The sequence below is a fragment of the Meriones unguiculatus genome, chromosome 17 (assembly GCF_030254825.1).
Source record: "Meriones unguiculatus strain TT.TT164.6M chromosome 17, Bangor_MerUng_6.1, whole genome shotgun sequence".
NCBI lineage: Eukaryota > Metazoa > Chordata > Mammalia > Rodentia > Muridae > Meriones > Meriones unguiculatus.
This window is the reverse complement of record NC_083364.1, coordinates 10,304,631-10,317,952: the sequence shown is the minus strand read 5'-3', so window position 1 is coordinate 10,317,952 and position 13,322 is coordinate 10,304,631. Positions and strand designations below refer to the sequence as shown.

The following is a 13,322-nucleotide window of genomic DNA, read 5'->3' as shown; positions in this document are numbered from 1 at the left end:
TGTCACTCTGTTCAAAATACAGTGAATGGCAACAAGGACAAAGCCACTAATTTTGCATTTCCATGTGTTTAAGACAGCTGTCATCTACACACTGAGCCAGGAGAGAAGAGCAGGTCCTCAGGGACGAAGCTGCCTTTAGGTGCTTGCTTGCTAAGTCTTGCTAAGTAAGACCATTTTTCTGAGCACAGAAAGATTTTGCCACTGAGAAAACAGCCTTCATTGTTACTTTAGTGAGCTCGCTGTTACCACAAAGCAGTAATCCTTATTGCAGTGATTTTTAATGGCAGCAGGTGGGGAACAGGTAGTGTTAAAAACAGAAGTTAATGTGTCATGGCTTGGAAAGAGATTGGTAATATTGTAGTCATTCTTATAAAGATGTTTTCAAGTAAACCGAGTTAAGAATTTCTACATAATTTACAGCATGACCCAGGCTGCTCCCAACTTTGAAACAAGATATCCAATCTAAAAACTTCACCTCCAAGTCCTTACTCTTACTTTGAAAGTACCCAAATGATAATTGCATTTGCCAGTGTATCCAGCCAGCCACCTGAAAGCCACTGTGGCCCAGGATAGCTATAAATGAGACCCAATACAAAATCATCAACTTACAGAAAGCATGAGGGGTTTTTGCTTTTGTTTTCTTGCAATTTTTTTTGTGATTTAATTATACAATTCTTGAGCCTATACTTTGTGGTTGGCATCATGTGGCACTCAAAATGCACACATAACCTCTACTTTATGGTGGCATGTGGCTTGTGGTATGGTATCCTCCTGGGCAGACAATGGAATCTGCACCATCCAATGTTACAGGCACTCATGGTGACTCGGTGAGTGAATAGCAGCAATAATGCCACCCATGATTGCATTTACTGTTGTTTGGGAACCAGCAAGCATTCTGATTTAATGATGAAGGATGCTTCCACGCCTGGTGCCTCACGTGTGGCCGACCATACAATCAGCCCTCTATTTCTAACACATCCCCGGCTGAGACATGGAACAGCTTTCTATTTTCTCTCAATTTTCATAACAAAGGTAAAGACTTAGTGTCTTAGTTAGAGTTTCTATTCTACAATGAAAACTCCATGACCAATAAGCAAGTTGGAGAGAGAAGGGTTTGTTCAGCTTAGATTTCATCACTGGAGAAGGCAGGACAGGAACTCAAGCAGGGCAGGGACCTGGAGGCAGGAGCAGAGGCCATGGAGGGGTGCTGCTTACTGACTTGCTTCTCATGGCTTGCTCAGCCTGCTTTATTATAGAACCAGGACCACCAGCCCAGGGATGGCCCCACCCACAGTGGGCTGTGCCCTCCCGCACTGATCACTAATTGAGAAAATGCCTCAGAGCTGGATCTCATGGAGGCATTTTCTTGACTGAGGCTCCTTCCTCTCTGATGACTCCAGCCTGTGTCAAGCTGACACACAAAACCAGCCAGAACACCTATTCTTTATCTGATTTTCAACCCCAGAATTGTTTTGACAATGTCGCAACAGAAAATAGAACCATAACAGAGAAAATTCAGGATGACGGAAGCTGTCTCAGTGAGAGGTGAGAAGAATGAGACAAGTAGTAAGTATCCTGCTTAGTTTCCCCAAGAATTGTGCATGCTTTCAAAGACTGTGGTTTGGAAAGACAACATACGCAAAAGCATGCTGTCAAACTCGGTGTCTATCAAGGATTGCCACAAAGACCAGATAGCATAACTGCAAAAACATCTATCTTCTCTGCAATATCATTTTTAAGTTGCAACTCAGATTTGGTTGAAAAACGAGTTAGGTGACAGAATTCCTAACAGCAAAAAGCCAAAAAGGTGTCATGATAGTGAGCTCATTAAATAATACGTAGATAGTGTAGCAGGTGTTATGTGCCCTGAGAAAATGGAGGAGGCTATTCTACAATCAGCCTGTCTCACCAGACAACGGCCACGCGAACTGAAGAAACTGGGGAGACATTCGGAGGGAAGAGCACATACTTTTAAATCTACGCTGTGGCGATGGATAGCAGCACTGAAGCTGAAGAAATGTCATACATTCCGTGTTCTGTTTTGTTTTGTTTTTAATAGAGGAATTGATGACAATGTAACACGAGTGAAGAAATGGTCTCATTAGCATGAGTAAAGCACCCAACTACATCAAGAGACTCATACAAGGTAGTGAAAATATGTTAAAGTGACTTCGTTTGTCTGTTGTCATGTGAGTATATCTGGTATAGATAGCAATGAGTAGAGGAAAGAGGCCTATACAATTAATAGAAGACGAAGCAATCGCCTGAAACTCATACCTAATGTAATACCATTGCCTAGTGCAGTAATGTGGGCCCCAAGCAGGAAACGTGGGCATTATGCAAACCACCAAGACTTTGACTCCTGAGTGACAGGGATGAATCACGGAAGGCTCCAGGAAGTCCTTCAAAGTACAGACGCTGCCTGTAGTGACATCACTTACTTTTCAGAAGACAGCAAAGTGGCGTCCCAATAGCAAGAAGATTTTGTGCGTGCCCTGTGATATGCTACCAGCTGGCTTATGGCATCAAAAATAAAATCTGTCCCAGAACCTGATGAGGAAAACTGGCTTGCATATGCAGCACTTTTAGTGGACTTAACCACTCGTTTTAGTCAAACACGACTCTTTAAGGTAAAAAAGTAACTCATCAATACAGTGTTTCAAATCATAACTTGGACTCCAATTGAAACTGAAATTGTGGCAAGCTTGGATTAAAGCAGACTGTTTTATACATTTCAACATGTTGGCTAAATGAAGAGTAAAAAATGTAGCATTTTTTTCCAATTGATACAAGAACTTGAAACATATTTCAAGATTGCTGAGAAAATAATATTTTGGTGTAATTGTGACTCCATTTTCTGTCCACATAAACATATTACTGACTGGCCAGCTTTCAAATAGAATTCTAACAGCTGAGAGCTAACATTGAGCTTAAAAAAGTTTGGTCATGTCCCAGCCCTATCTTCCAAGAGATGAATAGCCTGCGATTCTCAGTCACTTCTCAACCATGTCATCATGGTTTTGGTAGCACTTACATTTGTGAGGGACTATTTTTCAGAACGAAGCAGCCTGGGAGATGGCTCAGTGGTTAAGAGCATTGGCTGCTCTTCCAGAGGTCCTGGGATCACTTCCCAGCAACCACATGGCAGCTCAGAAGTGTCTGTACCTCCAAACAGCAATGCACATAAAAGGAGGAGCAGAAGGAGGAGAAAGAGAAAGAGGAGGAGCAAGAACAAGCAATTTAAGAACAAAAATGAAAGCAAAGTATCTAATGAGCAGCGTGAGACCTACTAAGCATTTCCGCTGCTTCTGTCAGACACACAGTGAGGCTTTAGTTTCTCAAATACAATGCCAAATGCCCCAGCAGTTATTTGTATTTAGTTTAAAAAATATTACATCATTACCCACTCTTCCCTCCCATCCTTTCCATGTTCTTCCTCTGTATACTCTCCCAAATTCACTGCCTTCTCCTTTTTCAGCTATATCTATTACATATAAACAAATAAACATGGAAAAACATCCTGTTGAGTCTGTTCAGCAGAGTGTGCCTAGCGCTGACCATTGTATCACATAGCCAACAGCTTTAGTCTGCCCTCTCTTATCTTTGTAATTAAAAGAAAAAAAAGCATTACTTTTTAATTATTTAAATATGTTAATTTTCTTGATATTGCTGATTGAAAACTTTGGCACCTCATGCCCAGGAGTAGCTGATCAAGCAAAATGAACTTCATGGTTTTGTTTTGTTGTGGGCTTTTTGTTCCATTTTGGCCTTTTTTTTTTTTCTTACTTATTTTGTGTTTGTTTGTTGTTGTATTTTGCATGTGTGTTCTTTTTAAAGAGAAAAAGAAAGAACATCAAGTTGTGTGGGTATGGAGGTGGGGAAAAACTGGGAGCAATGGGGAAGGGGAAAACATGATCAAAATATATTAGATGAAAAATATTTTAAAGAGAAAACAGATCAAGGAAGGAAGAAAGGAGGGACAGAAAGAAACTTAGGATCTATTTAACTGTTTTAAAGACTCAGTGTGGCACTACACAATTAAGATTATAATATGAGGATATTTTTGCTTATCTGTAGTGGTATCTACCACAAATAGCATTTTTCTCACCAAATTTTATTAGTGTTTGTTAATGTGTCCCAAGACTATTCTTTTTATTAAACTCTTTTTATTAAATTTATTCATTTTTATTTTAAAAGAATTTATTCATTTTTATTTTATGTTTATGAATGTTTTGCCTGTATGTATGTTCGGCACGTGTGTGCTTCATGCCCATGGAGGCCAGAAGAGGGCAGCATATGCCCTGGAACTGGATATAGAGAATGTTGTGAGCTGCTATGTATGTGCTGGGAATCAAACCCAGGTCCTCTGCTAGAACAAGTGTTCATAGTTGCTGAAACACAACTGTGACTCATGGTACATGACCTAGAGAAGACAAAAGACTGGGCATTCCCCATCTAAGATTTTAAGTGAATTTTGTTCGTTTGCACCTTTTTATTGAAAAACATTTTCATACAATATATTTTAAGCTTGTTTCCCCTTCCCCAAATCCTCCCAGATCCTCCCCACCTTAACTCCCTAGCCACCCAACTTCATGTTTTCTCTCTTCTCCTCTCTCTGTCTCCCTCTTACTCTGTCTCTCTCACTCTCTCTCTCCCCCTCATTCTCTTGCTCTCTCTTTAAAGGAAACCATTAACAAGAAACACACACATACACAAAAACGAAAATAAAAATTAACACACAAAGAACAAATAAGGAGAAAAAAAGGCCAAACAAAGCAAAATGAAACAAAGTCTACAAAAATATCATTGAGTTTGTTTCTGCTTTTGCTAACTATGCCTGGGCATGAGGCCTTCCTTGAAGAATGATTAATTTGCCCAGGAAAGATTTACTGGAGAAAACTGATTTTTTTTTCCTTTGCCAGAAGACATCAATTGCAGATAAATTCTTGGCTCCGTGTGGGAGCCTGTGTCTAGTTGGCCCTCTCAGAGCTAGGGCCCACCTGGCTTGAACCTGTGCAAAGTTTGTGCACGCTCTAACAGTCTCTGTGCCTTCGGTCCTGCTCTTTCTGGAAGACACTGGTTGCTTGGAGTCACCCCTTCACCTCTGGTTCTTACAATACATCTGCCTCCTCTTCCATATAGCTCCCTGAGTACTGGGGGAGACATTTCATAGAGACATTCCATTTAGGACTAAGCACCCCAAAGTCTAAATCTCTGCACACTTTCCAGTCTTGTGACTCTGCGTAAGTTCCCATCTAGTGAAGGAGGAGGAAGTGTGTTGAGTGAGGTGTAGATTTCTGGGTAGAGCAATATACCATGAGTCATTTTATTGCTTTGTTCCCTTAGCATAATTATAGTATTAGATTTTCCCCTAGAGCCAGGATCTTAGCCATTTTAGCAATGTCAGGTATGTGTTTCGTCTCTTGGAATGAGCCTCAAATCCAATCAGAAAGTGAGGAATTGGTCCAATAATGTCAGTGCTACTATTGTATACCTCACAGGCATGTCAGTGTTCTAGGTCACAGGTCTGTAGCTGGGAGATGCTGATGGTGGCCTTTCTCCTCCTGCAGCCTTCAGACTACCTTGCAGCACCGTGAACTCTGGTCATTAAGGCTGGAGCTTTTAGTCAGGTGCCAGCTCAACACCTCCATGTTGGATGAGTTTTCTATCAGGTTGTGGAGAGTGTTTCCATGGGGCCCGTCTGGCTACCAACACAAGAAGATGTAACCTGTTCCTGGCTCTGGGGGGACTTCCCTGGCGGTATAAAATGTTAAGTTAGGGTATTGGCTGCCCCGTTATTTGGTGCTTCCATTTCCATTCCTCTCACGTGTGTACATGTTTTAGGAAGCTTCCACAGTGGCAGGTTTCCGTGTGGTTTTTCACATGGCCTTTGGCATCGCCTCTCCCTAGATTCCCTCCGTTACTCTTCCCATTTAAAGTTTATAGTTTCCTCTTCCTCTCTCTATGATGTTTTGTTTCTCCCTCCTGCCACCTCTCCCGTCAAGTTAATGTCACTTGGAACGACACTTCAGTTGTCGCTGAGCCCCAAAGGTTCCTGATTCGAGGCTACTCCCTGGTTAGGTATTTGTAGAACATGCTGGGTTTGTGTTTTTGACCCAGGGTTTTTCATGAGTATAGTGGGCTAAGGAGACTAGGAACGCCGCCGGTGGGGTGTGAATGTATCTTATATTGATGGCGTTAACCTTTAATTATCTGTTTACAGTGATGACTCCCAGGTTTTTACAATGTCATTGAACATGGAGAGGTTGAGCTGGTGCCCATCTAGAAGCTCCACCCTTAAAGACTAGAGGTCATGGTGCTGAAAGATAGTCTGCAGGCTACAGGAGGAGAAAGGCAGTCAGCATCTCCCAGCTACAAACCTGTGAGGCTCTGCAGGGCAAGGCCCCAGGGAAGAACTCCCTGCCATGATTCTAGGCACTGAAGACAGGAACCACTGGGGCTTATCCAGGCTTAAAGGGCAGCGTCCCTTTCTAGGGAGTGCTGGGCTTCCCTCTCTCCAAAGCCTAGGCCTCCCTCTTCTCCAGCACTTGTGCCACACGCCTCTCTTCATTCACTAAGCATGCTGGCCTGGATTCCTGTACTCTTCCTGCACTTCCAAGGTTGCTCCTCACAGCTGAGCTGAGCACGGTCTAGTTCTACAGAGTCTTAATAGCAGGCAAACATCGGAACACGACTTAAAACAGTCTAGCATGAACTGGATACCTGTCCTGTTGCAAAAGTCAAAAAAAAAAAAAAAAAAAAAAAAGCCAAACCAGTATTTAACAAATGTTACCGTGAAGAAGCACATTTATTATCCTAAAGACATTTAAATTAACCTACGATCACTAAAATATATTTTATTATAAACAACTGTTTGTTTTTTAGTTTAGCATTTAACTCAGGGGCTGTGTTCTGTTTTTCTTCAGTTTTCCACGTGCCCTTAATTTTTTTTTTTTTTTTTTGCGCAGTTAAAATCCTGCCATAGTTAAGATACACCTGTCCCTGTATTGGAGGAAAGAGTGTGTGTAAATTCGTTCAGCTGTGCTTGTTTGTTTAAGTAGTGCCTGTTCCTGGCTTCTTTTGTTTTCTGTAGGAAAAGTAGTCGACATTCAAAACAAGGTACGTGCCACGAACAGTGAAAATCAAAGAAAAAGGGAGAGTGATTCTCTAGCTGCCTAGGAGAAAACTTCCCAGGATTCTTGTGTACTCTCCAACATCAGGGTAGATCTGCTCCTTTCCACCCCGGGACTGGGAGACCCTACCACCACGACTGCACCTGTCTCGGCCAAGTTTCTTTTCCGGAGGTCAAAGGCAATTTTCCTCCTAAGCGCCTACCCCTCCTCTGGCTTCTCCCAGCTGCCTGACGCCATGTGACAGCCCCTAACACCTGTACAGCCACCAGCGCACAGCGCCCCCATCCTCCTTGCCAGGTACCGACCAGGCCAGGCTCGGTCTTCCTCCCGAGGTCACGGTCTCTGAGCTAGCCGGGCTCGGCCGAGAGGGGAGGGGCTGAGCCTGGGCCAGAGCCGCAGCCGGAGCCCTTGCAGCCTGATTATCACATGACTCGACGGCGGTAGCCGTGGCAGCTGGAGCGGCGGGTCCGCGGGCTCGCGGGGTGGGCTCGGCTCCGCGCACGCCAAGGCGCCCGCTGCAGCCGCCGGCCGCCCCCGGGGCTCGCGCTGTGTCTTCCGAGCCGCCCGCCCGCTCCATGTCGCCCGGTTGCGGAAGTGTCGCCGGGAGAGGTGGCGGCGGCGGCGCCAGGGAGCAGGGGAGGCCGGGGCTCGGCCCCCTGCAGCACTGAGCTCCGGGAGCCGCGCGCCCCAGCGGCCCGGCGGCCCGTGCGCCCCGCGCCCGCCGCAGCCTGCATGCCCCGCGCTGCGCCTCGGCCCGGCCGCCGCCTCCTGCTCGCTCCGCGGCTGCCCGGCGCCGGGATAATATGCTCACTCGGGTGAAATCTGCCGTGGCCAATTTCGTGGGCGGCATCATGGCTGGCAGCTCCGGCTCCGAGCACGGCGGCGGCGGCTGCGGAGGCTCGGACCTGCCCCTGCGCTTCCCGTACGGGCGGCCGGAGTTCCTCGGGCTGTCTCAGGACGAGGTGGAGTGCAGCGCAGACCACATCGCCCGTCCCATCCTCATCCTCAAGGAGACCCGGCGGCTGCCCTGGGCCACCGGCTACGCAGAGTGAGTGCGCCGGCGCCCCGCTCTCCCAGCGGCCCTTTCCCGCACCGTTCCGGCCCCTGTCGCTCCCGGCTTCGGGGCTGCCCACCGGCTCTGGCCTCCAGGCCTTGGCCTGCGGGAACCTCTCCACTGAACACTGCCTAGTTCCTCTTTCCCCTCTTCCCACAAAACCCCGGGCATGGGCTTTCGGGCCACGCAGTGGGTGGCAGAGGGCACCGCAGCGGCGCAGGACCGTGGGAACGCCGAGCCTGGACCGGTCTGGTAGCGAGGGATCTGCGACGCTTTGGGGGGAAAGTGGGTGAAACATCTCTGCTGAAGTTGCAACATAGTAGGATACCTGGTATCGGCGTGCATCCCCCCCCCATCTTTGTGCCCCCGCGTGGACAGTTTGGCGAGGAAGATGCTTGCGGGATGTGTCCCGGCTTGGGGCGCGTGACTGTGTGCTCGGAAAGGTCTTTCTCGGGAGCTCATTGGGCTATAAGCAGGTAGTGGGCGCTGCGCGACCAGGGACTTCCACGGTCCTTGGGGGAGATAGAAAACTTACTCCAGGTGTCGAATGCAGCATTTTAGTAATCGGCTTTTGCGATTACGCGAGCTCCGGGGTGATTTGCTATTTTAAAAACCGACTGAGTTAGGCTAACGGCCGGGCGCGGAGCGGCGTCCCTTGCCCTACCCCTGCTCTGCGGCCGTTGACTATGGATAATCATCGTGTGAACGATGGGATAAGTAATGTTTTCTCCCACTTTTTTTACTGTGTATCTTTGTGGAACCTGAAGAGTAAGAAGGAAGAGGGAATGTAGACCTAATCCCTAGGTTAGTGACCATGGGTCCAAGATCACCCCGAGCCCTTGTGTCTGGCTTACCTGCCCCTTTCCCTTTACACCCTTTCTGCAATCTTAGCCATCCCCAACCTACGCAAGGCTTCTCTCTTTCTCACTGATTGGCTCACCCAAGAGCCAATGAAATTCCCCTGTGCCTGGGCGCCCTGGCTGACCCGGTTCTGGTGGCCCAGATCCCCCTGGCAGGCGTGGTTCACTAAGGAGCTGGGTTCCGGTGCAGGAAGTAGGTGGCTAGGAAATCGGGACGCCCGGAATCTCGAGTTCTCTTCCCTCCCGCGACATCCGCGACATCCTGTGATCGTGACTCCACGAGCTTGTGTACAAACGGGGATGGATGACTGGCATGTTAGGAGAGGAGCGCGAGGATTGGGTGTGTGGAGTGGGCGGGTGGGTGTATGACTCGGGCAGACGAGCGTGAAAGAGGTGCAGGAGGAACAGAACAGCCAGTGAACCTCCAGCAGGAAGCCTGTGTGAGGAAACCTCAGGGAGGGGAGACGAGGCTGCTAATTCATGCCGGCAGTTCCTTGCCGGAGAAATAAGTTTAAAAGCCATTGGATCCTTTGCAAGGTCAAAAGCAACTGGAGGTGTCCGGCCCTTTTCCCTGCTAAGATCCTGTGTTGTGGGGGTGTGGGAGGGCATGGCCCCCTGAGGGTCTGGGAGGTGCGCTGAGAAACGGTGAGGTTGCAGAGGTAGGAAGATAGCAACACCCCCCACCCCCTGCCGCCTCCTGCACAGTGAAGGGGAAACCTCACAAAGGGTGAGGAAAAGGAAAAGAAAGAATTTTTCATTGCAAAGTAGGAAAGACAAGTTGGATGGTTCTACTTTTTATTTCCTCCCGCTAAGCCCATTCCCCACATTGCATACAAAGATCCTCCTCCCCTCGACCCCTGCCCCAGCAGCTCCAAGTTTGCCATGCGTGCTTTCCCAGATGTGTTTGGATGCACCTGTGAGCACTTCTGTGTTCTTCCCCAAACAGGCTCCTAGTCGGTGTTCTTCTGTAGCGTTTTCATAAAACACTGTATCGGGGCATCGTTCCAGGTCAGTGTGGTAGAACTGCGTTTTCCTCACTGCCCTCAATTTTACACAGTTCTCGGTGTATATCCAAGACTACATGGAATACCTGTTTGCCCTTCTTCAGACCCCTGAGAAATCTCATTGTTGTCATATTAATAATGTTAATAGAATTCATGCCGTATGTTCTTTAGTATTTTCACGTTCTGCTGGGCCATTTAAGTATCATAACGGTCTTATTTCTACTTCATAGATGAGAACAGAGGTATGAAATTGTTAAGCAAATGACCCATGTTAATACAACTGTATCTGGACACAGACGGTCCAACTCCAGGGCCCCTGACACCAAAGTCCCCCTCTACAGTTTCAAATTACGATACATCCATCTGACCCAGGGTATGTCCTTAACAGTGTGATAGGACTAACTCTCCTCATGCCTGCTTGTACAAGCCACTGTAATGTTCTTTGTTTTCAAACCTCAAACTGTCATTTTTCTTTTTAATTCTGGCAATGATAAAATTTATATATAAATATGGTAAAACTATTACAAAGAAAAGTTGTGGTTTTTTTTTTTTTCAAAGATGCATCCTGAGTGGTAAAAAATGGCTGAAACAGAAGGAAGAAGGAAGTGGGGAGATGAGCAAAGGTCACTTCCTCTTCCTAGAGGAGGAACTGGGAGATAGGATTCCTCTTTGTTCTAGAAGGTTGCTGACAGGGATAGACAGTAGATGGGAAGACTGTTTAAATAGTGGAAATAGAAGAATGCCATTGGAGCTGTTCTCCTAATTCTGTTTCTAACAAAAGTTTGACATTAGGCCTAGTGGTACAGGCTCTAATCACAGCTACTTGGGAGGCAGAGGCAGGGAGATCTCACCTATCCAGGAGGCTACAGGAAGAGAATGCATAACTAGTTACAGAAGTCTGCTTGAGGTAGAGTGAGTTCAAGTCTACTTGAGGCTGAGCAACTTAGGGAAACCATGTCTCGTAACTAAAAAGTAGAAAGAAAGCTAGAGATATGTATACCTACACACATAAACACATGCAAACACATGCACGTTTCAGCGGGAGAAGAAAGCGTCTGGTTGACATCCCATGTGACAGGATTGCTGAAGAAAGGACTTTGAGCTGTAATGTCAACAGCCCAGCCTTTTGGGTGGTGGAAATGGTCTGTTTTAAGAAGAGGTAGTCTGTGTGTGGCTGAATCTGCAATAAGCTGTCCTTGTAGTCTTGGGGTGCCAGGACTGAAGACCCTTCCTCCATTCTAACACTTACTAATGGGGTTTTCAGCTCCTTGAAGAGTTTCTTATTGTGGGGAAAATGTAACCACCAAATGAGCAGTTTTCAACCCGTAGGTCAATACCAAACACCCTACCTGTCAGATGTTTATGATTCATAACAGTAGCAAAATTAGTTATGAAGTAGCAATGAAAATAATTTTATGGTTGGGGTCACCAACGGGATGAGGGACTGTGTCAAAGGGTTACAGCATTGCAAAGCTTGAGAAGCACCACACTAGACTAAGGGGCGTTTGCCAGGCTCTGAAGCTCTCTAAAGCACTGCAGGGATAGACAGTGTGTTCTAAAAACATGCATTTGCAAGTTCTGTTTTGAGACTTGGCTTTGAAGTCACTGGCTTAGCCTGTGAGGTCTACCCAGAGAATAACCAGGGGAAGCCACCATCTGACCCAGAGATGACGGGACAGCTTCTTCCCTCCAGTTTAAACACCACAAAGGTAGTCCCTGTGGTGCAGGCACCTGAGGTCGGCTGGTTGTTTTAATGGCTTAGTATATTTGTCAAAAAACTTTTTTTTAAACTGTCAAATTTTTCTACCATGAATCAGTGGCAGACTCACACATGCAGGCAAGCATGGAGCTTGTGCCTTAAACTGCAACAAATGCCAAAGAATGAGCCAGCGTTTTTGAAAAACACAACTTGGTATATTTAAGTTTTACTAACGGAATTTTTCAATAATAATAATAATTGTATAATTTTTGCACATTTGTAACTGAATGTATTTTTATTACATATTTTCTTATAAAAGCAACCCTGGACATGGGCTAAAAAAAAAAAAATGTCTTAAAACATTGCTTTGAGAACCTCTGTTAAATGAGCATTAGGTATTCTTTGAGTCACATGGAGTTGTAATTTATAAACTTTTAGGTAAAAGAACATTAAAATAAATACCAACTCACAGGTGTTTGAGTTTGTTTTAGAGTCTGTAGGCCATTCCGTCTCTCAATCAAGGCCACTAGCTGCCAGCTGCCAACAAATAGCCATCTTTGAAATGAAATCAGGGATCACACAGTTGGGGGAGGTTATTTGTTGTGGCTTTAGTCTTTAATGCGTCTGGGCAATTTTGAATCTCAAAACTTAGATCACATGAGGGAAGCAAAGTATCTTTTATTCGCCACATAGGTTTGTGATTAGCTCTGTTGCCAAACGTCCCACGGATTTTGTACATAAGCACTATAAAGAAAAGGGCTCCAGAAGTTCTGTGTTGCCGCATAGCATTTGCAGCCACCTCTGGATAGCCGGACTGATGGCTAGGGAGTTGAGTGAAAGCTGCCAAGCTGAGCTGACCTAGCAAGATTATTGCTAGAAACAGATTGTCTTTCAAAGGTGGGGCGTGGAAGCTTGATCAGGTAGCAAGGCTGAGGAATGCCTCCTGAACTTCCTTCGCTGGATTCTTGCTAAGACCCCAGGGTGAGCGTGAAAGTGCTGCAAGAAGAGATCTTAGTTGGAGAAACAGTCTCAGAAAAGACCCCTGTGCCCGGGTATATTTGGTCCTTATGGAGCTCCTGTCCTCTCCAGATCATACTAACTCCCCCTTTCATACCATTCCCTGCACTCTGCTGAAGGTTTGGTTATGAGTCTCAGCATCTGCTTTGATTGGATGTAGCCCATGGCAGCTCAGTATCCAAGTGGGTTCCCTAGTAAGGGGAACAGGGACTATTTCTGACATGAACTCAATGGTTGGCTCTTTGACCTTTCCCCTTCCCTGCCCCACCATCAAGGGAGGAGCAGCCCTGCTAGGCCACAGAGGACTTTGCAGGGGACAGAGTCCTGATGATACCTGATAAGCTAGGGTCAGATGGAAAGTGGACTTGGAAAGGGGCAGAGGTGGGGATGAAGGAGAGAGGGTGAGATTAGGAGGGAATGAGAGAGGTACCTACGGCTGGGATACAGAGTAAATAGCCTGTGATTAATATAAAAAATAAAAATTATTAATAAAAAAAAAGAAGAGACCTCAGAGCAGCAGCTCCCATCCTGTGGGTCTCCACCCCTCTGGGGATA

The 13,322-nt window shown here is 46.2% G+C and overlaps 1 protein-coding gene across 2 annotated transcripts in view; it reads left to right on the top strand.

Annotated features, from left to right (window-relative positions):
- The first annotated feature begins 7,564 nt into the window (after window positions 1-7,564).
- Window positions 7,565-13,322, top strand: part of Ppm1h (protein phosphatase, Mg2+/Mn2+ dependent 1H) — a 253,956-nt gene continuing 248,198 nt past the window's right edge. The window contains exon 1 of one of the 2 annotated variants that reach the window (XM_021636507.2): window positions 7,565-8,181. In XM_021636507.2, the coding sequence (XP_021492182.1) occupies window positions 7,937-8,181 (245 nt within the window). In that variant the 5' untranslated portion in view covers window positions 7,565-7,936. The remainder of the gene's footprint in view (window positions 8,182-13,322) is intronic. The other variant, XM_060371003.1, reaches the window with a different exon arrangement.